The sequence below is a fragment of the Amphiura filiformis genome, chromosome 15, assembly GCF_039555335.1.
Source record: "Amphiura filiformis chromosome 15, Afil_fr2py, whole genome shotgun sequence".
NCBI lineage: Eukaryota > Metazoa > Echinodermata > Ophiuroidea > Amphilepidida > Amphiuridae > Amphiura > Amphiura filiformis.
In genome coordinates, this window is record NC_092642.1 from 32,099,537 (window position 1) to 32,126,979 (window position 27,443).

Here is a 27,443-nt window from a genome sequence, read left to right on the forward strand (position 1 = left end):
TCCGGAAGGCTTTTTGGGCTACCCTTGGTTCTCATTGGTATATCTTCCATTATAACCTCGTGCAATAGTTTACTCTGGTACCTTGAATTACGTACATGTACAGTAGATTTCAATGTATTTTATCCATAATGTGCAATGCATTGTATTATTCTTTTTGTTTGCAATATTTGATGTTTATTGAGTGCTAAATGAAATGAAATTTCATAATTGTTGCCTCTAATTTGATTGCAAACCACTAAAGACTACAAAGGTGTGAAACCTCTTACTGGTGTGACAAAGTGATGCTGGTTGGCGAAATCTCAAATTATATTACAAAAAGGGAAAAAAACCAAAGATATCCGTCGAACGAAATATTGTCGCTATCCTCATCACAATTCGTAGCAATTAAGCCATGCAGATCCGATTAACAGTCTCATCCCCACATTGTACCACTTTTCTGCATTAAAATGTCGAATTCAATACGTGAAAAAGTGTTAATCGTTCCACAGAAAGGCTTCGTCGTCTAAATACTCGGCTAATTCTCTGTTATATCTTTCAAAAAAGTATCGAGGAGAGCTCTCGTTTTTGGCAAGACATATCCCAATTTTTGACTTTTTCTTTCAGTAGCTTTTTTGGATTCAATTTGTACCAACACTCGGTCGTCTTCTAAATCAGGTAAGTCAGCTTCGGATAACTCATCTGTGTAAAAATAAACAAACACAATATCGAGGGCTTAGAGTCAGAATAGCAATGTCCATTTGTTTTCTCAATTACACGTTATTCATTTCGGCAAATGTACGGTTAATTATGCCCTCCATAATAAATGCAAGTGACTTTGGGGTATGTGCATGGTCACTTGAACAGTTAGTTAGTAAGTGACCATGCATATACCCCAAAGTCACTTACATTTTCTTATGGAGGGCCTAGGGCAGAATTAACCGTCCATTTGTTACCGAAATGAATAACATGTAATTGAGAAAACAAATAGACATAGCTAGTTCTGGCTATAAGCCCTCGATATCATCTTATATTAAAACTTATATCTACCGTGTATTCTGTAGCTATGGTAGCATCTTAATCACGGACCAATAAACGCAACGTTTAAATTATAGGGTGTCCCAATAGTGAGCCCGACGAATCAAATGTGGTGCTATCTGTAAATATATGCAAAGATGTGTTGTTTCCATATGTCATTGGTAGATCTTCTATCTATTATGAGCACGGCGGTATAATAGTTCTCTTGTTCGAGAACGCGTTGTGTACAAATCAATAGGGCAAGTATGGAGCAAACTGCAACTTTTGAATTGGCATCTAGCTCCGTTGGGTCTTTGGATCGTCGTGTCTTTATTTCTTGAACAATTTTTTGAGGTCTTAAATTCGAGCTAAAAGATGTAGCTATTGGCTGTGGTTCCAATTATGACATATGAACATAGCTGGTACCTTAATTCTTTGGCTTACTCTATACTGCTTCACTCTTGACCCTCTTAAGCCCTTGGTCACTACTGGTCATATAACAGCATTTCTGATTGGATGATAACTTGAAATGTTCATTTCAATTGCCAATTATGACTAGGTTTTAAACTATATTTATGGTCAAACTTGCATTTGCAGTTGGTCTTATTCATACCCTCCTTGATTGGTTCAAAATTGGACACAATATTCATTTTGGCCAATCGGCAGGTAGTTCTGATGTGGTTTTATAGGTTGAATCGAGATGAAAAAAGAACAGGAGGGGAGGAGAAGAACTGAAGGAGGGGGAGGGGGGGGGGGGTGAATTGTAATTCGACTTACCTATTTCAAGAAACTTAAATATCGTTTGCAAAATACTATTATTTGCATGATCATGCCAATCTTCATTCCGTAGTACTAGGAACTGTTCTCTTGGATAGAGACGAAGCCATTCACGAACATGAGCAATATACACACTTACATGAATCCTCTGAAAGATTATTCAGTACACGTTCATTTTATTAGAAACACGAATTTGGTTATGTATACAATAGGTCCATTATATGAATAGTGACTGAAGAGGTTCATCAGGTATGTTAATTAATAAGCTATTTAGAGTTAATTTGTCAAGACCAAGTCAAAAACTTTGTTAGTATATCTGGATTTTTTTCATTGGAAACACACACACACATCAATTTTGAAGGTTGGTTGACTTAACAAGGTTTGGAAATAAGCTCTCCATATGTCTCAACCAAAGTACCTACTAATACGTCTACACCATAATCTTACTCCAAGTTTTTAAAATTTATAATAAATTTACGTCCTTCGCCACTGCACTCCACTGCAGGGGGCTTAGAGGGTTAAAATCGCCAAAAAACGGCTGATTTTACATGGTATTTAACAAAGTGCGGGGGCTTCAGCCCCCACAGCAAACTCCGGACACGCGATTGAAATATATAAAATGTAAAAGAAAATGACCCAAAATTGATCACTGAGGCACACCGATTGTGGGAGCAATTTCGCATAATATCATGTTGTTAACACAGAAATTAAAAGAAAATGACCCAAAATTGATCACTGAGGCACACCGATTGTGGGAGCAATTTCGCATAATATCATGTTAACACAGAAATTCGGCAACAAATTGTTCACAATTTAGTACTACTAGTCATACGTTATGGGCACATGATTATTTGGGACCATTTACAAGTGTTTGTGAACGGTCCCTAAAATTATAGGCTACATGTTTCGACTTTTACTTACCGGGTAGTAATAACGTGTAGCACATTCCCGGTAACTGCGTCGTAACCTACACTTATTAAATCTTTTGGTTGCGACTTGAACGTGTCTGTGAAAATCGGTGGGAGACTGATGCAAACCGGAGTAGAAATAGTCGGAAATTGTTCTGTCAAAATTAAAGGAAACTATACTTGTTATTTTAATAATCATTTATTTATTTATTTAAGAATTTAATTATTTTAGTAGTATAAGCCTTGAACATCGGTTATTACCCGGCGTTGACATACCTATCAGTCGGGTTTCTCAAAATAAGTATGATTTTTGCTCCAGGCATCACGGCATGAATTACATCTGCCCAGAGAAATATTAATTCTCCATTTTTGTTCCTTGGGAGTTCATTATTTTCCCAGATATAGGACGGTGATCCATCTCCTGAGGAAAAAGAAAGAATATTTTGCAGTAGAATAGAAGTAAAAGCCAGTATTAAAAGAGCTGTGCAATAATTATGAGCCCAGGGGGAGGGTAAAATGGGGGGGGGGGATTGATTTTTTGGTAAGCCGAGAGGGGGAAGCAATTTTGGCACGCCGGAGGGGGGGGTAATTTTAGGCACACATTTACTGGGCACCTTTTAAATAACAAGCTCTTAAAGCACTACAGAAACGTCATATACAAAATTTAAAATACATTGGTGACATTTTTATACACAGATATTCATGAGCTCCATACCTCACGAATTCCATTTTTGTACACCAATTTTTGTACACCGATATTCATGAGCTCCCTACCTCACGAATGCTATCTTATGCACCAACCAACGTTTGAAAAGGTTGTTAAAACGGTATTGTAATGTTAGAATGTTTGCACCAAGTTTACTGAAATGTCACATTTTGTTATATACATACATTATTATCTTGATTAATGCCGGGGATTAATACAATGTACTTGCATTATGCGAACACAGAATTGTCGTTTCACCTACCGAATATCAGTGATTCATTGTCTCTCTGTGTTACCAAGGATTGTGTAAATTTTTTCAACGAGTTCAAATATTTTGTTATTGAGTTATCTGAAAGAGAAAACGTATATCAGGATGTTATTATAAAATATATGTGGCCGTACACTATACGAATGAGCCGTAAAGCGGCAAATTGTATTCTGAGTTACAGTGTAAAATGTGCGTGAAGGTCGTATTCATAGGTACCTCAATTTGGTGCGACAGGTATCTCAGTTAGATAGTCAAACACCTTTTAAAATCAATAATCGTATTGTTGAAGAGGATAATAAGCTTCTACCTTAGATGTCTATAGAATTCTTAATAGCTCCGGTCTTTGTTTGCTTTGGCTGAATCCTGTTCAAGTGGTGGGTTTCAAAGCATTGTATTTTGTCTAGGCATGTATAACCATTAACCAACAATTAACAATGAGAGGATTTTCCTGAACTTCGTTGACTGGTATGTATCTCATTTGATAGCGCCAGTCAAACACCATTTAAAACAATCAATAATCATATTGCTGAAGAGCATAATAAGCTTTTACCTATTTCTATAGAATCCTTAAATAGCCCTCGTCTTTGTTTGCTTTGGCTAAATCCTGTTCAAGTGGTGGATTACAAAGCATATATTACCAGCAATTAACAATGAGAGGACATTCCTGAACCTCGTTGACTTGGGGATAATTTGAAATGACCGCCAATTATGACTGTTTGATGTTTATCATACCAGCAATGTGAAAGAAGAGACACATGTAGAACCGAAAAAGGTACCATTTTGTTAAAGGAGCAGAGTTCTGTTCTGAATTCTGATATGCCATAGGCTTTGTGTTGTGCTCATTTCGATCAGTGGTTCGTAACAAAGATAGCGTGATCCAGTTGACCTAGCAACGGTCATCTTCTAACGTGCACTTCGACAGCGAATAGCTTCGTGGCATTTCGAGATATGCCCATGTAAGACTAAATGGTTAGCCAGTTAGTAAGTAAGCTAGTAACTAAGTAAGCTAGTAACATACACTATATGGTGGTCCCGCTATGCGGTCAACAAAAAATATATTAAATTTACATCCTTCGCCACTGCACTGCACTGCTGACGTCCCTATAACGATATTGGTTTGGCGTCATCTGAATTTATCAAATTCATTTGGAATCCAAGCAACCATGAAGAACTTCTCTTTTCAGCAATGTGAGAATTTTAAAGGTTTCAACCAGGCTCGTAGCCAAGATGTATTTTGGGGTGTGCGGTTGGTAAAAAATTACCTCATTTTAAATTTTCCTTCAAAAAGGGCTTATTTGAACGTTTTTTTACAGAAAAAAGCAGACCATATGTGAAATGTTCCTTAAAAAGAGGACTGATTTTTTTAGCGTCGTTCAAATCAGTATGCAAGACCGACGGCCCATAATTCAATGCCATGAGAACTACCTACCGATTGGCCAAAAAGAAGTTTTCATTATCGACTGGACCAATCAGCAACATTGTTAGAATAATTTCACCACGCAAAAAAAGAATAAAAATGGGGTGAAATATTTGCAAAGCTCCATTCTGATTGGTAATTAAAATGAAGATATCATGTAATTGACCAATTAGAGGCAATGTTAGATCGGCAGGTAGTGTACAAGGGGTTAATACAGAAAAAACGAGAAACGGAAATTGTTATTTAGTTGATGATTGCAATATTCCAGCCGGGAGTTAAAAAACAACAACTCGTACATCTAACGAGTAAATTCTACTCGCACCACTTCTCCTAGCCTATGCATTGTATCGCAGCTGAAAATACGGTCAACCAGGAAAAATAACGATTTAAAGAATAAACAATAGAGATAAACAAAACGTTGATAAATTTCCTACCAGATTTGTCCATATGTGTCCAGAAATGAGGTTCTTTGTAGACTCGTACTACTTGTGGATGTCGGCTGATGTGATAGTATAAATCTGTCGTGCCGCATTTTGCTGCACCAATTTCAATAAAATAAGGTAGGCATCTTAGATCTTTTTGTCGAAAACATGGGTTCTTGTAGTCTATCAAGAATGGTTTCATTAACCGCCGGAAAACCTGCAAAGAACGATGATGCTCGAAATAATTAATCGTAAATATGCCTTATATACTGCGCCAAAAGTATCCTTATCCTTGGAAAAATAAGCACCATTTCAAAACTGAACCAATTTGTTTTTGAAGCAGCGCCTCCAGGCGATGCTTCCCTATTTAATTTCACCGAATTCACAATACATGCGATAACCGAGCTAAATACGATCCGGTACCTTTCAAATGGCCCGATATATTCTTAACCCAGTGGGCACACCCGACGTTGAAATCAGGTTGACGTTTCGACGTTGAAATCACGTTGTATTTGCAAATCGACTCTAACCTGATTTCAACCCGATTTCAACGTTGATTCAACGTCGAAATTTCAACCTAATTTCAACCTGAATTTCACGTTGTATTAACGTCGAAATTTCAACCTAATTTCAACCTGAATTCAATCCGATTTTAACCTGATATTTATTTAAATATAATTAATAGTAATAAATTTATACGTACCCACGTGTAGAACCTCACCGCTGTGGTCCGTCTGGGAGAATATTATCATGAATTCATGATTATAGGCTAGGCTTGGTATCGCCCCTGGGTAACTGGTATCGCCGTCGTTGTCGGTGCAGAGGGCCGGTGCAGTCGGCACCCATACGCGGGATGCAACCGGGTGTGGAGTCGTGGTGAGCCGCGCGCAGTGGTCGGTGCAGAGGGACGGTGCCGTCGGCATCCATACGCGGGAGTCTACCGGGTGTGGTGTCGGTTGGCCGCGTGCAGTGGAGCATGCGTCGGAGTCGGAGGGCCGGTGCAGTCGGCACCGCAACGCGGGAGGCAAACGGGTGTGGAGTTGGTGGGCCCGTGCGCGGCGGTCATGTTTTTGACCACAAATCACAATTTTGACTAAAAATCACATTTTTGACCGAAAAATCACATTTTTGACCGAAAATCACATTTTTGAACAAATATCACATTTTTGACCGAAAATCCTATTTTTGACCGAAAATCACATTTTTTGACCGAAAATCACATTTTTTAACAAAAATCACATTTTTGACCAATTATCAAAAAAAAAAAAAAAAAATCACATTTTTGAACAAACATCACATTTTTGACCGAAAATCCTATTTTGACCAAAAATCACATTTTGACAAAATATCACATTTTGACCAAAAATCACATTTTTTACCAAAAATCACATTTTTGAACAAATATCACATTTTTGACCAAGAGTACATTTTTGACCAAAAATCACATTTTGACCATGAATCACATTTTTGATCATAAATCACATTTTTGACCCCTGACCAAAAATCACATGTTTTGAAAAAAAAAACCCCATATTTTTGACCAAAAATAACATTTTTACCAAAAAACACATTTTATCAAAAATCAAATTTTTGCCCAAAAATCACTTTTTTTTTTTTTTCAAGATGGCCACCACTGAGTAAACATGCAACTTTGGGCAATCTTCTTAGTATTCGATTTTGCTAATTTCTCACCTTTTTATATCAGTTTATCGTAAAAGCCTCAATTTGATGATTTGACCTATTTTTAACCTTCAAATCCTAAATAGCTTTCCATAGATTTTACGTGCAAAGTAAGCGTCGCGTTTTAGGCCATAAGTCGAGTTACCTTGAACTTTGAAATTTATTTTTGATATCATCATCATATCAATTTTTCAACGTCGTCGTAGAACCTGCAAGTTGAGTTGCCCAGCAAACACAAAACATTTTACAGATAACGTTTTATTGTTGGTTTATATAAAGGGTATAAAAACGTTTTAATAACGTTCTAAAAACACTTTTGAAAAATAGATGCCCGATATTTTAACATGTTATTATAGAGTTGACAGAGCATTTTGTGTACCTTTATAATGCAAGTAATAGTAATACAGCAATACTAAACAATTCTGGTTTATTTTTTCAAGATGGGTCGCCATATTCAAATGGCCGCTGCCTTAGCTGAAAACAACAACAACAAACACATGTACATACAGGACACTTCTTTCACCTATTATTGGTACAAAATCAACCAGGAATATTATAGTGCTCTAGCTGCAGAACAATTTTGGATATGAGGTAATCCATTATTTTTTTCAAGATGGTATAGCCACTTTCATAATGGCTGCCGCCTTAGCTGGAAAACACCAAAAACACTTAAATAGTTTGGTGTGTCTTAAAAAACTGCATATTTATGTTCTTAAGACACAAAACTAGAAACAGTTCTCTCAATTATTTTTGAATAATCAAAAATATGGATCAAAAAGGATCAAAATTTGACTTTTTCCACAATTTTGACCAAAATTGGGGATATTTTAAGGTCCTTTTTCAAGAAATTGAGAAAATTGTTTCTAATTTTATTTTGTGTCTTTTAAGAACATAAATATGCAACTTTAAGGGATTTGGAATGAATATTTTTTGTGAGACATGAGAGCACATCGAATTGCATTCTGAATACGCAGAATGTTTTTCTGATATCAAATAATTTTCATTTTTTTAAATTCACGATATTATACAAATTTTATGACAAATTATTAAAATTTGATATTTTTCACATTTTTGATATATAACATAACAGTCCTCGAAGTAAATTTTATAAATCTAATGATATATTCTTAAAGTGTATGCAGCTGGGAGGAAAAGCCGACGATCAATTGAAAATTTTGACCTTTCATATTGAAGATATAGATTTTTCCCAAAAAGACCAAAAAAATTGGTGTTTTGGGGAAAAAATCTATATCTTCAATACGAAAGGTCAAAATTTTCAATTGATCGTCGGTTTTTCATCCCACCTACATACACTTCAAGTATAAATCATCAGATTTATGAAGTTATACTTCGAGTACTGTTAAATATCAAAAATATCAATTTTTAATGATTTGCCATAAAATGTGTATTATATTGCGAATTTCAAAAAATCAAAATTGTTTAATATCAGAAGGACATTCTTCGCATTCAGAATGCAATTCGATGTCTGATGTGCTCTAATGTCCCACAATAAATACTGTCCAAACGTTCATACTCCATCCCTTTTGAATTCAGGGTAAGTTCCCGGGGGTAAGTTATGGTTTCATATTTTGAAACATATTCTCCTACACATCGCAAATCCAAAATAAAATCAGCTCCGTCCTTTTGATTTTCAAGTTACGTTACCATGGTTACATGTATCATACTTTGATACAATTTGTATCTAAACGCATCCTGAACACTTATACCCCGTCTTCAACACTGCTAACGTTTAGCTAAGTGACATGTTTAGATATATGTAACAAGTAACAACATCACAGGACTTCCTACCATGAAGATGTGTGTCACACATCGAAAATTCAAGGTTGCTTGGAATTTTGTGCTGAAAGTCATTTTAAACTTTTAGAAATTAGATATGTAAGCTTTTTATTTGTGAATTGTGATGTTTAGGAGTTGGAGTTGCCAAAAATACCTATCGTTTCGTGAAAATGTGGAAAACAATATTTTCTTTTATTCCTAAGCACTTTAAGGAGTCTCCGGCAATCATAACATCATGCCTTATAAATTTATGTTAGAAAAATAATAATCAAGCACGAATCACATGGTCGCCATGAGTTTGTTTTAGATAAAACCACGTGATTCGTGCTTGATAATTATTTTTCTTACATATAATAGGGCATAATGTTGTGATAGGCGGAGCCTTCCTTTAAAACGTGTGTATTTGTTTAAAAAGTCTTAGAGCTGGACATTTAGAGCCTAAATACATTAGATTTGTGATGGTTCTTAAAAGAACTCGCGAATTGTCAGAAAGCTGTTTGTGTTAAAGTGCGAGGGTTATCCATAGGCCTAGATATGTACTAGGAGGACACTTTAGAACTTGACCCTTTTGGAACCTTTTAAGAATGTACTGGATGCAATGTGCCCATTATACTTAATGTTAATATAGGGTTTCCCTGGCTTGCGTAAAAATCTTGAGTAAAAATCTCAAGTTTTTCTTCTTTTCACGTTACAACTTGCTTAAAACTTCTGATACCATGTAAGATATCTTTAACATAATTATGGTTTCTAAGTCCTGACTTTTACACGTATAACTAAACTGGAAATTGTTGACAGATTATACAACTGAATACTTCTATTTTTCCTCATCGAAGAACTTCACAGAACTTTCTTAGACTGATGATCAGATCATATACAGATAGTGTGATCAATAGCTTTGGAAGTGTTCTGCGTTTGCAATCCACCCTTCAACGTATTCAAAGGATCCTTGTCGTGCTCAGTTTTAGCTGAAGGAGATAAGCATCGAAAACGTCAACCCTATCAGTAGGCTTATATCGCATTGATGATCATGTCATCAATACCAATATTAAGAAAATCTAGACCAGAATCTGTATTTGCTTGCTTAGTTCTTTCTATGTCAAGACACATATCAAGGCAATAACAGCTGTTATCATTAAGCTGATGGGTTTGCACATTTTTTGACCAAAAATCACATTTGTGACCAAAACACTTTTTGAAGCTGGTCTATTTCACAGTTCCTGGAATGTGAGGCGTGAGTTCATTCCATCTGCGGGCTATATGGAATGAATGATGACTAACAACTTTTAAAGTTAGATCTTGAACGGATGAGTAGTATGTGGCAACAACTGCTCAACGATGGACTTTATTCAGTGTAGGAGTTGGTCCATGCAATTCCGTGCCAGTTTACTCCATGCTTTGATTTGACCATGCTCTTGTATTAAAATTATGGCTCTCTCAAGTTGTCAGTTCATCCGAAATCTTTGGCTGCATCTAAACTTTCTAAGTTAAGTCAATTTTCTTGATGCTTTATACATTGTACATTGTCATGGACTAGTCTGTCTATTGCATGGCCAATCTTGTTTTGATTCCATTGTCACGTGGCACAACAACACGTCAGCTGTAACGACAAAAATAAAAATTTAGGGATTTAAAAATACAATTATTTCAATAATTTACACATACAAAAACATTATATTTGACATAGACTTGCAGTACGATTAATATGCTTAATGTAAAATAGGCATAGGCCTACTGAAGGTAGACCTGTTACTCCTGACTGTTTAGGGTCATTCTGCTGAACAATTCTTAGGGCCATTCTTGGGACCAAAAAGAGGGAAATTATAACTTATTTTTTGCTCCTTTAGACACATGCTTTAGACTAGAGACATTATTTGGGGATGTGAAATATTCTGCCTAAAAAATCTGCCTAAAAAGTGTTCAACACTAATTGGCTCATGCTTGCACATGTTTAAAGTAGGCATACTCAGAAAACATGATATTTTTTGACATAGAGCAGTGATAAGTTTAATGAAAAATAATTAAAAATAGCCTCACTTTCTTTCTAGAGAACTGCAGATTGCACCTTAATGTTGAATCTATTTGAGGAAGATCTTTACGACCTTTAATAACTTGGAAGGTATAGGCCTATAGCCTTAAGGGCCTAAATTTCGTGAATACAAATACTGAATAAAGTTCATAATTCATTTAGCCTATATTAAAAACGAAGATAAGTAGATTATTAATATTAGGGTCCTATGATGTATATCTTTGTAATTTAACCGTAAGTCTCTCAGAAAAGATTAGATATAGGCCTACCCGTTATGTTTACTAAACGGTTGCAACTAGGCCTACCAAGGAAGCACAAGCGAACATTAACATGATTAATTTTGAATAGGGGGATGTCCTTCTGATATATTTAAAATTAAAAAATTTTGAAATTCGCGATGCAATAAAAATTTTGGGGCAAATTATTAAAAATGGCAATTTTTGACATTTAACAGTTCTCAAAGTAAACTTAATAAATCGATATGATATCTACTTCAAGTGTATGTAGCTGGGATGAAAAGCCAACTATCAATTGACAATTTTGACCTTTCATATATAGATTTTTCCCCCAAAGACCTAAATTTTGTTGGGGAACAATCTATATCTTCAATAGGAAAGGTCAAAATTTTCATATGATTGACGGCCGCTCGTCCCAGCTACATACACTTTAAGTATATCATTAGATTTATAGAATTTACTTCGAGGACTGAACATCAATTTTAATCTCGAATTTCAAAAATCAAAATTATTTGATACCGTACTAGAAGGACATTCCTCGTATTCAAATCAAAATGCAATTAGATATGTCTGATGTGCTCTCAGGTCCCACACAAAATACGTGAAAACGTTGCTATCCGAGCTCTTAAGCTCTATCTATTTTAATGCCACAAATTCCACTAGTCTAGTCCTAAGATTACTAACTAAATATTACTGGTACTACTATTTACGCCTAGCCATATTAATAGGCCCCTGGGGGCCCTGTATTCTTCATAATTCTGCGCTTATTAAAATATCATTTTGTCAGTGGGATGTGGACTTCCACAAACTTGGTATCACTATCACTCAGTATATTATTTTTAAAAATAATTGTCATTTTGACATTGAAATTCATGTCAAATCATCAAAGACACATCTAGTCTGCCCTACCAGTAACTTAATGTCTTAAAAAAATACACTAGAGATAATGATTTGCGCTCACAGAGCGCAGACAATCGCAAGGCATGTAACTCTTTAATGACCATTTGACCTGACCTTTGACCTTAATGTTTCCCGGGTCGCGAGGTTTGTTGTCACCGAAATTGAGCCCCCATATCCATTACAGAAAATGAAATTACGGTATAAGATTTGACCCCAGTTAACCTTTGACCTGACCCCTGCAAAGTGTTCCAACATATCCCCCCTGGTCATTAATTTTGTTGTCACAGAGTTTGAGCCTCGTACCCCTTACAGATGTCCAAAAAATGCATTTCTAAAATTTGACCTCTGCATGACCTTTGAACTCACTGACCCCTGCAAAATGTTCCCCTGGTCATGAGATTTGCTGTCACTGAGTTTGAGTCCAGAAGAAGAAATTATAAGATTTGACCCAAGATAACATTTGACCTGACCCCTGCAAAGTCTTCAATATATTCCACTGGTCATTAAGTTTGTTGTACAGAAAATGTATTTCTAAAATTTGACCTTTGACCTGACCCCTGTAAAATGTTCCCCTGGTCATGAGATTTGTTGTCACCGAGTTTGAGCCCCATACCCATTACGGATGTCGAGATAATGCAATTGTGAGATTTTACCCCTTAATGACCTTTGACCCCAATTCTTTGTACAACTTTTAGACACTGGCTAAGGCGATGCAGGTATGCAAGTGACGTCATTGTATTATGTAATTTGTGGAAGATGAAGCATTTTTAGTGAAAATCACATTTTGGCAATTTAATGACCTATGACCTTTGACCCCCCGAGTTGGACACTGGCCTAGAGCATATGGCTACGATGGCTCGTTATAGGTTTGACAGAAGAAAGAAAGAAAGAAGAAGAACTGACCAAAAACAGTACAATCACAAATTGAAAATTTGCGATTGTAATGACCTAGCACATGAGCATTGCTGCACGATATGACCAGGGCTAGGCCTAGGGGCCTAGTTTCTTAATTATACAATAAACATTTGCATTTCCCCCAGGCCCGTAGCCAGCACCCCCCCCTGCCCAAATGCCAAAGGCCCAAAAGTTCCCCTTTTTTTAACCCAAAAGTCCCATTTGCGAGCACAGCGAGCGAAAAATCGTGGTTTTTTATGCCTTCTGTAATCTTGGTCCGTCCAAAATTGTCCAAATCCGCCCAGTCCAAAAAGTTCCATATTTTGAAAAAAGTGCACTTTTTCAAAATCAATACCCCCCCCCCATCAATCCAGATTACAGGCCTGATTGCCCCCAGCAAATATTCCAAACTGGCATGACTGGGTCTTGTACAAAATTAATACAAGTCATTTTAAAAAGCATGTCAACTTCAAGGCACTGTTTCGTGTCTGTCGAATGATGCATTCATGATTGTACAGCATGCATGTCACAGTCATGTGCAGCAGGCATGCCATAAACTGCTCAGTAAGCTTAACTATTTTAACATATCCTGATGATACAAAATGGAAAACCAAGTTGAAATATACATCCAGCAATGTGTCCAAAAGACAAGTAGACCTTTAAAGAAAATTTAAATGTTTACTAACCTGTTTTATTTGCAAATTTAGGCCTCAAGTTCATGTTCGTCACACGTACGCATGTGTACGCGTACAACTCCTTTTGCTTACTGATGTAGCATTGGGCAATATCCGTTCTGGAAAAGTGTTGGGCGAAAGCGATACTACTACAATTTTAATCCAAAATTTTTTAAACTTTTGAATGTCCAAACATGGTGATCTAGGATTAGAAACATGTTTATAGGTCAAAATGCGACCAGAACTAACGAATATTCAAAAATTAGAAACTGTTTTTCAACATGTTTCAGATATAGGCCTATAATAATTCGACCTTTTCGGTAAATCCCATAAGCCTTTGCGAGTACACCTAAGAACTCGTCATTCTGCGTCACGCTGCTCTGCGCCGATGCGCACATCGTTTATCGAACATCGTTACTGCGCATTGCAAGTCGGCGTGACGTCAAATGACGAGTTCTCAGGTGTACTCGCAAAGGGTTATGGGATTTACCGAAAAGGTGAATTAAAAAGACTATATAGTTTGCGTATGATGTCCTGTCAACCAGACCATACTGCGCAGGTTAGCAACCAATCACGGCGCGACTTTGTCATGACGTCAGACGCAAACTAGTCTTTTTAATTCGGTCTTTAATTATAGGCCGACTAGCCTACAACTCTAGCGTGATGCAGAATTCACTGCTTGCCTATCCAGATCCAAATCCAGATCCTACATCAAGTTCAAACAAACGGACACATTCAAGGCATTATGTCATTGATTGATGCGCCATCCCGCTCGTGGCAGTAGCATCAGTTTTGCACTCGCGTGTGGATAGGCCTACCCATAAACACTTGTGTGCGTACTCACAAACATTTGTGCACGCGCGTACGTATACCTTTAATAATTTGCAAATGTGCGTGCGTACCTATAAACACTTGTGAACGCGATTGTGCACTTACAAACACTTGCGAACTCGCATGCGTACCCGTAATAACTTTCGCGTACCCATAAACACTTGCGAACGGGCATGCGTACTCGAAAACACTTGCAAACTCGATTGCGTAACGTACGCACGTGCGTACCCGCAATAACTTTCGAACACAAGTGCGTACCCATAAACGTTTTCGCATGCGTGTGCGTACCCATAAACACTTTCGCATACGCTTGCGTACTTGCAAACGTGCATGCGTACGCATAAAAACTTGAGAACGAGTGTATTCACGCAAACACTTGCGAACGTGCGTGCGTATACTCCCAAACACTTGGGAACGTGCGTTTGTACTTGCAAACACTTGTGTATGCATAATGTGTATAGTTGCAAACACTTGCGAACGCGCGTGCCGCAATAACTTGCAAACACATGTGCGTACCAATAAAGACTTGAACATGTGCATGCGTACCCATAAACAATTGCGTATTCGCAAACACTTGCGAACGTGTGTGCGTACCGGCAATGTACGCAAGCGTACCCATGAACACTTGTAAACATGAGTGCGTACTCGCAAACATTTGCGAACGCTTGTTAACACAATTGTGCACGCGTGTACGTACCGCACCCGGTTGCCTCCCGCGTATGGGTGCCGACCTCGATCTGCCGACCTCGTAGCTACTGACGCCGGCTACTGACGCCGGCGATACCCGGGCAATACCCCGGGCGATATGATCGGGTTAGTAAAATAGTTAGAAGATATGCGAATAGGCATATTAGGGACCGATCACAAACACTTGTTAGGGGGCTGATGCAAAAAATCATCGCGAAAGTTTTTTCCCCTTTCAGATCTCTAAAATTCAGCCTCCCCTTTGACATGAAAATTATGGGTCAATCCCATAGAAAATCATATAAACTCAATTTTCCTGGGAAAATTTTTGGTCATTTTTTCAAGGCCCCTCCTTTACCCCTAGGAGGGTTAAAACTAAAGCCCTCCCCACCCTTTTGCATCAGCCCCCCTAACAAGTGTTTGTGAACGTCTCTTGTACCAACTTCACCATGTTGTAGGAATTCCCATATCAACATCAGCCCGCCAATTGAGCGGCGACGGGGCCGTATAGCATACCCGGTGTTTTCGCGTAAGTATTTGAGGTAGTGCACGCCGCGCGCGCCACTTGAAGAAGGGAACGGAAGTTCGGTTTAAATCGTTAGATCATGCGGCCTGGATATATAGAAAAACTTGGGTAAAATTTCAATGCTATCGACCTTTAAACATGTATTATACTAGGCATATGCATATTTCGTCCTAATAATATTTTATATAAGGTCATTAAGTTGTGCATTGAAACATTGGTTGAAATCAGGTTGAAATTTCAACGTTGTATCAACGTTGAAGTTTCAACCTGATTTCAACCTCCTTAATTTTTGCATTGAAAGTTGGTTGAAACATGGTTGAAATCAGGTTGAAATTTCAACGTTGTATCGACGTTGAAATTTCAACCTGATTTCAACCAATCTCTAGGTTGAAATCGGGTTGAAATCAGGTTAGGTTAGATTTCGACGTTGTATCAACGTTGATACAACGTCGAAATCCTAACCTGTGCCCACTGGGAAGGCACCGCGTAATACCCCAGCGGCAGCCCTTTATGGTGATCTAGGATGGCAATCAATTGCCTTCAAGATACTATTAGGATTAACTATTTTGCTCGTCTCAGATCAATGGACTTACATCGATGGCCAAAACTGCTTTTCAATACTTTATTCATTCTTGATTGCAATGGTTTAATGGTTAAGCTCGACCAAATCTGCTCTCGATAAATGTGATATGAACCGCCTTTTCACAGATGACGCGTCTATCAACATGATCAATCCACACTGGGCTAAATGTTGTAAAGAAATTATGAAAAATGTGTATGAAATCTCTTGGTATGACAATGCCAAAACCAAATCTTCTCTGGCTGAATATGTTAAGTTTAAACAAACACTTGCCTTTGAAAACTACCTTCTTGACAAAACAAAGCCTCAAATTTAAAGCACGTTCAAACACTCTCCCCTTAAATGGTAGAATCCACGGTTAGACCGAGGGCATGGACGACACCTGCCCTCTATGCAAAAGCGGGATCGAAGATCTCAGTCACTTCCTTTTCACCTGTAGGACTCTGAACACAATTCGCGCAGAAGAGTATCTGAAACTGGAAAGTGACCTTTATGATCAGCAACTTGAGGCCTTTTGGCACATATTTATTGCTGGGAATGAGGACATTAAAACGTGCTTGATGCTGGGGCCCCCTTAGACAGTGAAGAAGGTAGTTTTTGTTTTGATTCTTTTTGTAAATCATTTCTTAAACGTGCTTGGGCTCTTAGAGCTTCTCTTGTTAAATGAATCTACGCCAGTTGATTCATAGTTGTGTGCCCTTAAGGTGCACTGAGCCTGGATGGGCTCTCTCTCTCTGTCTCTGCACTCGTGGAAGCTACATGTGCCTGGTTGTGATTATCACATTAGATTAATCCCTAATCCTTTTATTGGCGTGGTGACAGCTTGGATTCGAAACCAGTCATCTCTGAAGTCTCTCAGCTGACCTTCCTGACGAAATTGGTGGTCATCTTGAAACCAATCTAACAGCTTATGTGAATGAAGACACTGTTGGTTAGAACACTCAAAATAGGCAATGTGCCAACAGTCAATAACATCAACAGTTCAAGAGTATATTTCCCGCAATGACAAACTCTTCCTCGCCGGGTTCTTCAGTGCTAAATTGCGTGATCGACAGCCAACATGGTTACCCTGTGAAATTGAGGCGCTGTCTATTTCTGCCTCCACCAAGCACTTCAGTCCCTATGTTATTCAGTCCAAACACAAGACATGTATCCTCACTGACAGCAAACCTTGTGTTCAGGCATATGAAAAGCTCTGCCGGGGTGAGTTTTCAGCCAGTCCTCGCGTGTCCACATTCCTCTCCACTGTCAGTCGTTTCCAAGCATCTGTTCGTCATCTTGCAGGATCAGCTAACACCCCTCAGACTTTGCTAGTCGTAATGCCCCTGACTGCACTGAGCCCACTTGTCAAATATGCTCCTTTATCAAACGTGAAGAGGAAGCAACTGTCCTTCGTGTTTCCGCACATGACATTCTGTCCGGGAAAGCTAAGCTCCCCTTTGCCAGCAAAGCAGCCTGGCATGCTATTCAGCAGGAATGCCCGAATCTGCGACGAACACATGCTCATCTAGTTCAGGGCACTCGCCCTTCAAAGAAAGCTACTTCTGTCAAAGATGTGAAGCGCTATTTGCAGGTTGCATCTATCGCTAGAGATGGCCTACTTGTTGTTCGTCGTGATCAACCATTGTCCCCAACTCGCGATTGTATTGTTGTTCCCAGACAGGTCTTAAATGGTTTTCTCACTGCCCTGCACATCCAACTTGACCATCCCTCCAAACATCAGCTCAGTTTGGTGACCCAGCGTTACTTTTATGCTCTTGATATGGACAAGGCTATTGATCAAGTGACATCAACTTGTCACCAGTGTGCTTCTCTGTCCAATGCCCCTAAGGCATTGATCGAGCAGTCCTCAAGTGACCCTCCCGATGCAGTTGGCATTTCTTTTGCAGCTGATATCCTGAAGCGTAGCCGCCAGCTTGTCCTTGTGCTACGCGAAACCTCAACGTCCTACGCAGCTTCTTGCATTGTCGAGAATGAACAACATGGCACATTGCGTGATGCCCTGATTCAATTGTGCATTGAACTACGTCCACTTGATGGCCCCCCTGCAGTCATTCGTACTGACCCAGCACCAGGGTTTGTTCGACTCGCCAATGACAAACTTCTCACACGTTACCATCTATCGGTTGAGATCGGTCGTATTAAAAATAATAACAAGAATCCTGTTGCTGAAAGCCATTCGTGAGCTTGAAGATGAGTTGCTCAGACAAGATTCTACAGGTGGTCCGGCTACAGCATTATCACTTGCCATTGCTACTGCAGCCCTTAATACTCGCATCAGATCCCGAGGTCTTTCAGCCCGTGAGATGTGGTTTCAGCGAGACCAGTTTACCAATGAGCAGGTTCCTTTCACTGATTGTCAAATGATCCAGGCCCAGCATGCCTTGCGAAAAGCCAACCACCCACACAGTGCTCATTCAAAGGCCCCATTAGCCTCTGCCTCCCCAGCAGCAGAGTTGGAGGTTGGTGATCTTGTCTACCTCTACTCAGATCGCAAGAAATCTCATGCTAGAGATCGCTACTTAGTCACTACTATCGAAGGCCCATGGTGCAACATCCGCAAATTTGTGGGTTCTCAGCTCCGGAATACTTGTCCACACCTGCTACTTGTGACCCCCTGCCCAGGAATGCTAATCACTCGCACCCCAGTTCTGAGTCAGATCCTCGCGATCCCTTGCGCGATAGCGGTCATAGCTCCAGCAATACCTCCGGTTTGGTTGCACAGTCTAATCCATGTACCGGTAACAGCAGTGAGGTTAGTGAAAGTATCCCCCAAGCTAGTATAGTTGGCCCTGAGATCATGCCACCATTGCTCACACAAAAGCATTCCGCGCGCCCTCACAAACTTCCTGAGCACCTGAAAGACTATGTGTTAAACTAAATGGACAGGTCACTGTGTACTATGACATTTTAATCCATCACCGGTGTCCTCCTATGGTCACTTCATTGAACTTTGAACTGATTTACGTATGTCATTTGGAATTCTAAAAGAAAACTCTGGAACTGACGTTTACGTCATTGAACTTTGAACCATTTTACATTCATGTTGAATGTCAGTTTGTCATTGCAGACAAAAAGACTCTTGAACTGTTGATGTTATTGACTGTTGGCACATTGCCTATTTTGAGTGTTCTAACCAACAGTGTCTTCATTCACATAAGCTGTTAGATTGGTTTCTGCAAGTCAGTTGTTAGTAGTAGTTGTTTAGTAGTGTTATCCTCACTTCCTTGTGAGGAAAGTGATCTTGTTTTTTTTTTAAAAAAAAAAAAAAGAGAGAAAGAGGTAGTTACGCCAGTTGATTCATAGTTGTGTGCCCTTAAGGTGCACTGAGCCTGGATGGGCTCTCTCTCTGTCTCTGCACTCGTGGAAGCTACATGTGCCTGGTTGTGATTATCACATTAGATTAATCCCTAATCCTTTTATTGGCGCTATGCACAATTAATGCCAGTATTTTGCCATGTTATTGTATATTATTTCAATATTATTTTATATTTCGTTTTATTTGCCTGCTAACGACTCATTTCAAATCAACTTGGGTTGACACAGGCAATTTATTTTGCTTTAGTTTTGTGCCATAATAATTGTGCATGTATATTGTTTTAAATCATTTCTTGTATATAATTATGTTTGATATTGTTTTTGAACGCACCGCTGGTTAGGCGTGTGCCACTGTTACAAAAGTGTATGTTCCAATAAATAAATAAATAAATAAATAAATAAATTGTAGGTTAGGCGCATGCACACTCTGTATTTGTTATGAATTTGTTTTGTATGGCAGTACATGACTGAGAAAGACATTAAGCATTGTTAGTCTTTTTAACAGTCTGTGCAAGGGTTCGCCGGTTTGTAGTATGTATGAACTGTCGGAAGTGGAGGCCAACTAGGTGTGTAAGGATTGACCATCAGATTTTGAAGGGGTTATATATACTATATTATTCCGTGAATTCAAGAGTTTGCATCAATATTTACAAATATTTACATGCTACATCTACATAGAAAATCACCACAGTTAAGTCATTGTCTTTTTTGTTGTTGTAAATTGGGGTAAAATGTTAAACTTGGGCTAAAAATGATGTAGAGATATTATTGGACTTTACAAAATAAGGAATTCAGGCAAAAAACAGAAACAAGTGACATGTCTGCAGCCATATACATACATACAAATGAATTAGAGTTCATAAATTACAACTTGTGAATTAGATTTCATGAATTACAGCTTGTAAATTAGAATTCAAATTCAACTAAATAGATGTTGAATTAGCCTAGAGTTCAACATACAACCATACAAGAGTAAACACATGAGAATACTAGCTGGTCAGACAGTTTAATTGAATACATGAATACAAAACCCACCCAAGTCCATGGGAAGTGATTTTGAGAGAAAAACCTGTGTATCATTTTAATTCCATCAGTTATATTTACCTGGTCAATATGGTAAGTTTTACTTGCAAATGAGTGGGTTAAACTGTATTAAGTATGACGATTAGCATTTCAGGGACTTCGTGGGGTTCATTTTAAATTCTGGACGTGGGTGGTTTTTTGAATCATATACAAAGACACATTGTTGGAATGAGATTACCACTAGTAAGATAATACAAAATAAAGCACACAGGTATGTATAATGTTGATAAGCATTCTGCCATGTAATATAAACCACACACGTTCCTTTATTAAACCCAATTTTGTTCTTCAAAAGTCGCTCTCCAGCAATGAATGTGTTACAAGCGGACTTTTAAACATACTGGATTTCAATCAATGTGATACAAGACTCAAATCATGGACTTGGGTGGTTCTTTCATACATGCTATTTTTCACATGCTCAATAGACACAGAGGATGAGTTTGAGTTGTTTTTTTCATACATATGACAATCCTATGTAGAGCAACAATTTCCCATGCTTAACTCAATTTGGCCACAGTGTGGACTTGGGTAGGTTTATTTTTGTATTCATATATTCAATTCTATCAAGCAATATAATACCTTAACAATCACCGTCATTTGATCGATTTATTGCATACTTAAAATATAATTTAAAAATTGTAAACCTGTTAACTTATATATTTGTGTACTAAAGTATAACGACACGTGAATAATATCATGTAGGAAACAAAATGGCCGCTAATCCGCATATTGTCTAGACCAAGGCTACATCTTCCCGTTTGGTTACGTCATTTCAGATGGCCATCCCATCGTCGATTATATTCCTGACATACTGTAGCCTTTACATGTGAGTGCACGTGTTTTTATTTGGAAGAGAGTGGCGCAAGGACCGGGCGCAAGGAGCTTCAATATGAAATTCTACTACCCCCCTTCCCCGTGTTTACTCACCAATGGAAATGTTGTTAACATCTCATCCCATAGGTATTTGTCATTAACATGCGGTGGAGGCGGTAATTCCAACGGCACATTCCTGTTGTTTAGAACATCTGCATGTTTTCTTTTCCAAGCTTCAAACTGCTGCAGCATTTTCTTCAATTCAAGACTTTTCACCGCGTGATCCTTTACTCCATTTGCTAATTTCAATTTATCATTGCGGAAGTTGATATTCAAGAGTGAAGTCAAATTTTGACTCTGGTTGAATAAGTCGCTTTTATCCCGCTCCCGCTCAACTTTGGTCTTGTTATTCGTTGATAAATAATTCCAATCCAGTTGTCTATGAATTTCAAGATGCTCTAATTTAGTACTGGTATGTTGCCATGGAGACTGACCGGAAAGTTTACTACGTTTGTTGAATATTGTGACCTCATAACCTTTCAACTTCAAGTTGGTGTATATAAAACTGACAAGAGCGCTACTGAAAATCAGCACTGCAAGTCGACGACGGTATTTGAAAAGCTGAAAGAGTAATAATAGCCATTTCAGGCTTGAAAATATTAAATTTGACAAGATCGTACGTTTAATGTGGCTTTAAGGGGGCTGTCACGTCTCAGAAATGTTTGAAGTAAGGGACCGTTCAAAAACACTTGTAAGGGAGGGGGGCTGATGCAAAAAGGGGGGCCCTGAAAATGTTTGACCCTCCTAAGGGGGCCCTGAAAAAATGACCACAAATTTTCCTGGAAAAATTGAGTTTATATGCTTTTCTATGGGGTTGACCCATAATTTTCATGTCAAAAAAGGGGGGGGGCCCTGAAATTTTCGAGGTCTGTAAGGGGGGGCCCCCGAAAAAGGTTCGGGATACAAATTTTTTGCATCAGCCCCCCCTTACAAGTGTTTGTGAACGGTCCCTAATGCTGTAACTTTAATTCAAGCACGACAGAAGTATAGATTTTCCGAAAGGCAATAAACACAGATTTAGAGAAAATCACAAACAACACACATATATATATACCTTATAATTTGTGTTTAAATATGGCATGTTCATTGTGGACCTTTAAATTATATAAATAATGTCCAGTGGCGTAGCCAGGATTTAGGAACGGGGGGGGGTATTGCACAACTTGTAAATGGACAGACGGAAATATTTTTTCCCGACGGAAGTTGTGATTTGTTGACCCCAATTTTGTTTGCATGGTTTGAAAAAGTGAAGAGCAAAAAAAGATAATGCGGTACCAACCAACCAATGCGGTACAAAATTTAATTCAATTTAATTAATTCACAATTTCTCATCATTTCTTTTACAATTCTACCCTTTTTTCTGTCACCCAGGGTAGAATATAGTCTATTGTTAACCCAATTTTTTTTTCACCAACGCCTTCCGTCGGCCTTACATGAACCGACGGCCATGACGAGGGGGGCATGCCCCCCTGGCTACGCCACTGCTAATGTCTTTATTTTGTAAATATTTTATAAAACATGCATGGTTCGATGACATTGTGTCAAAAATATACTGTAGGCCTTTTAATTTTTGGTCAATAACTCCAAAAATAAGATCGATATCCAAAAAATATAACAATTGAATATAGGCTATACTTTTCTATATTCTATACTGTAGGCCTATATTGGTGCCTATATACCCAAAAATGTTTTTTTTTGTGTCATTTTCTCCGAAAAGGTAGTTTTCACATCAAATCTGTGTTTGTATTAGGTTCCTTGTTGGCGCCTTTAACGACACCATTTGACAGTGTATGCACAAATGCAAAAGTGAACCACTTCCGAACTAGGAAAACAATACCGTTATACAACTTACAAGTACATGTATAGGCCTATTATAAGGCAGACATAGCCGGGGATAACATATTCTGCAGCAACTCTGGGTTCAACACAAAATGGGAATAACATTTCATACTAGCATACTAACATTTCATACAAGCACCTAGACTATGCCACAGTTGAATTTTGATACAAATATGTTGTTATTAATCATGATGAACGCATTCCGTTGAACTCAAAATTATACTGATGTCTATTAGAATTAAAGTGTTCAATAGTAAAATGGTCATACAGAGTTTATATAATTAGATGACTAGTGACAATAAAAGTTATTGGAATGCAACATAAACGGTTTCAAAAAAATAAGTCCCCCCTAAGAGTTTTTGGTATAATCCAAAAACGGCTTTATCAATTCTCTTTTTTTAAAGTTTGGAACATATGCTTATTAGTTATGCATCAAGTGAACGGTGTTTTGTTGTTATTATTTATCATCTTCACTGAGAAATACAGCCATTTATAACATTTTCGGCCAAAAAAAGTTACACTTTGCTACATAGGCTTTTTATACATGACTTTTGGTTTCAGACCTCTTTCACTTGAAGAAAATTAATCAAAAAGGAATGTTTCTATATTTTTTTAAATTAAAATAACTTAAGTTAAGATGTTCATGAATTAATTTTGACTAATTTCAAACATGTTTTATGGTTCAGTGAGTAATCATATAGCCATTTATGAAATTGTATTCATCAACAAAAGTTGCACTTTTCTAAATTGTTTTTTGTATGCATTAAAAGTTTATTGATCGCGAAAGCCCGAGCACATGGGAAGCTAACAAATAGAGAGAGTACGGTGACTGAAAATATCAGATGTGAAAATTTATCAATTGCACACAAATTATTACAAATCAGCGTTTTATGCTTAAATGTAGTAGCCAGAGTATGCTAAATAGGCAAGTGGACTAGAGGTCAAACCAGCACCGGCCTGGTGCATGCATAATGGCACGGCATGCAGCTATAATTCCTCGGAGCTATTCGACATCAAGTTCACAAGTGCTAATAGCTTCTATGGTAATAATGGTAAGGCATTTTTTTTGGGTCGCGTCGGTTTCGCATAAAAAGGCTCTGATGAATGTTCAACTTACTTGTGCACAAAGATGAGTAGCCATTGCTATAGCAGTTCAGTCTGTGGAAAAAGCAGTTGGCGTCTGAAGAACGCTGATTAGCGGATGATTCCAACGTGATCATGAGACTTTACGTTCTGTGGTTTAATAGCACAGTACCTTTTCAGCGATTTCCGTATATATCGATGGGTGGATTTTCAGTGGAAACCAATGCGCCCAATTGTGCGCATTTGGTCAAAAGTGCCCATAAAAGCGCTCAAAATTAGTGTAACATTAATTTGGTTGCATTTTTGGGTCTTTTTGGTGGACCTATATCAGCTAGTGTATGTTACTAGCTTACTAGCTTACTTACTAGCTTACTTAACTTACTAATTGACTAACCATTTGATCTTAAATGGGAATATCTCGAAATGCCACGAACCTAGGCCTATATTACCCTTCGAGTGGTGTCAAATGACAGAAAAAAAATACAATAAAAAACAGCTTGGGTTCTACTCCTAATAAAGTCGCGTCCATTTTATCCCCCCCCCCCCTTCCCATGTCAAAAGATGCAAGTGAGCTTCATTTTAGTGCAGCTGCACAGGTTAGGGCACATATGTGGCAACTTCAGTGTCAAATCAGTATATGTGAAGTATAGGTCCTGTATGTAGCCCCTTATAGGATTTTACAATTTTGTGCAATGGGGATGCTTTATATTAACCATTAAAATGAAGAAAGAAAGAGCGATTATAGTCAGTTTTAACTGACAAATAAAAACAAATAAAACATAAATAAAACATAAATAAACACAAATAAAACACAAATAATTTAATTAATTTAATTAATAGATTAATTAATATCATCCGAGGTCAAAGGTCATCAGATAGAGGACAACCGAGGTCAAAGGTCAAATGAGGTCAACGGGACTTGCTTAGCTCGGTCCCGGAGCTCGGTCCACCAGTTTGCGGTGCAATAACCGCTCTTGTTTATGATAAACGGCAACACTGCCTGGACGTTGGACGCTCAAGCCGAGGTGCATTTTAGCTCTACTTGGCCCCGTTACAGAAAAAATATGCACAACATATATTTCCCTGTGCAATGTATACATTTGCACATGAAAATAAATATTTTGGATTCAAAATGAATGTGAAGAAAAAAATTTCGTAGCCGGGAGTGGGAATTGAACTCGGGACACATGCGTGGCAGGCGAAGATACTAAGGGGTGGTGCAATAATAATGTGTACCCCGGGGAATTATAGGGGGGGGGGGCAAAGATTTTTTGGCAGGCCAAAAGGGGGGCAAGCATTTTTGGCAGGTCGAAAGGGGGGTCAAGCGATTTTTGGCAGGTCGAAAGGGGGGGGCAAGCAATTTTGGCACAGATATTTTGGGCACCGTTTCTATATTACGGTACGCCCTAAAAAGGCGTAGGAAAACGTTACGAACACGTTCAAATATGCAAAATTTCCAACTCGCTGCGCTCGCATTATATGTTAAGATAATTTAAGGTTTAAAATTCGGGTTCCCAAAAATCTTGCATGTGAAAGGTGGGGGGGCAAACATTTTTGGCACGTCATAAGGGGGGGGCAAAGGTTTTTGGCACGTCGAAAGGGGGGGCAAAGGTTTTTGGCACGGCCAAAGGGGGGGTAAGCGATTTTTGGCAGACCATTTTGAGAATTCACCCCCCCGGGGTACACATAATTATTGCACCACCCCTAACCGTTACACCACAAATACATTTGTACATGTAGGGGGACATTTTCAGTATGTATAACATATCGTGCGTTATTCATACAAAAAATTCAAAAAACAGTACTTATAATGAGGTTAACTGTCGAACCTCAACGGATTTAGACTGATAAAATAGTGCTTGATAACATACATACACTTTTGGAATTATTTGAGACATTTTCAAACAAAACATTTAGAAATCATTGTTGAATTATATTTCAAACACAAATCTTTATTATATTTTCTGGTTCTTCTATAATCTACACGATTTTCTACATTTTACACGATTGTGCACACAGAAAATTTTACATGACGTTATTAAACCTTATATAACGAGCATAAAACCTTATAATAAGTAAAATTTACCTCACTTAATATGTAATATATTACAAAATTATGTAAAATCTTAATCAAGTAAAATACTCTACATAATATTGTAAATATTACATAGTTCTGAGGCAAATTTTACTGAATTATTATGAGGTTCTATATATTTAAACATTTCTCTGTGTGTATACATTTACTTAAGTAAGCGTGCCTTCACAAATCAGGCCTTCAGCGATTTTGAATAAAACGACAGAGTACGTCATTTAATTATCAAAGTATAGTCGAAGGTCATAAGAACTTTAATACTGCCTGCACACTGCAAAACCTGTGATTAGAGATTCAACATTCTTTTGTAATCCATTTATAAACATTTCAAAAACCTAAACACCCAAACCTAAACACACACAAATTCAAATTGATTTGAAAGAACATTAAGAGGGTACTTCCGGTATATAACCAAATACCTTCAAATTACTACAAATGTGGCACAAATGTCAGACTATGACTAAGGGGTCGCGTTGTTTTGAATTAATTGTGCTCAAAGTATGACCACGACAAACTTTATTTTGATCATTTGATTTAAAACTAACGAAATATTTTTTAATTTATATTCTTTGGCATTCATATCTTCACCAAATACGCTAAGAAAAAATGTCATTTAGAATATGCAACAACAATTTGAAACGGACTTTTCAGCTTTAAGACAAATATTTTTTACAGTAATTTACCCATTTATTTTTCAATTGACACCTTGCAATTAAATGTGTAGAATGCAGATAGACCTGAAGTATTGGTACAACACAAACATGCTAACATGTTTGTATTTTTACAAAAAAAACCAATTAATAACACTATAGTATCCCATATCAAAAAATGAAACC

The 27,443-nt window shown here is 37.9% G+C and overlaps 1 protein-coding gene across 1 annotated transcript; it reads right to left on the reverse strand.

Moving 5' to 3' along the window:
- Positions 1–276: 276 nt before the first annotated feature.
- Positions 277–24,649, reverse strand: LOC140172191 (carbohydrate sulfotransferase 15-like). The gene is made up of 8 exons (XM_072195512.1): positions 24,550–24,649; positions 21,648–22,154; positions 5,504–5,708; positions 3,647–3,733; positions 2,955–3,099; positions 2,692–2,833; positions 1,771–1,918; positions 277–678 (listed from the first exon to the last, which is right to left on the reverse strand). The coding sequence occupies exons 1-8, from the start codon at positions 24,571–24,573 to the stop codon at positions 515–517; spliced, it is 1,422 nt and encodes a 473-aa protein (XP_072051613.1). The 5' UTR covers positions 24,574–24,649; the 3' UTR covers positions 277–514.
- Between the last annotated feature and the right edge of the window lie 2,794 nt (positions 24,650–27,443).

Excerpts from the sequence above, each read along its gene's own strand:
- LOC140172191 (XM_072195512.1), bottom strand. The coding sequence starts at position 24,573 with ATGGCTACTCATCTTTGTGCACAA. Across the intron at positions 22,155-24,549 it reads CTACTCATCTTTGTGCACAA|CTTTTCAAATACCGTCGTCG; the intron begins GTAAGTTGAACA and ends TTACTCTTTCAG. Across the intron at positions 1,919-2,691 it reads CTACACGTTATTACTACCCG|AGGATTCATGTAAGTGTGTA; the intron begins GTAAGTAAAAGT and ends ATAATCTTTCAG.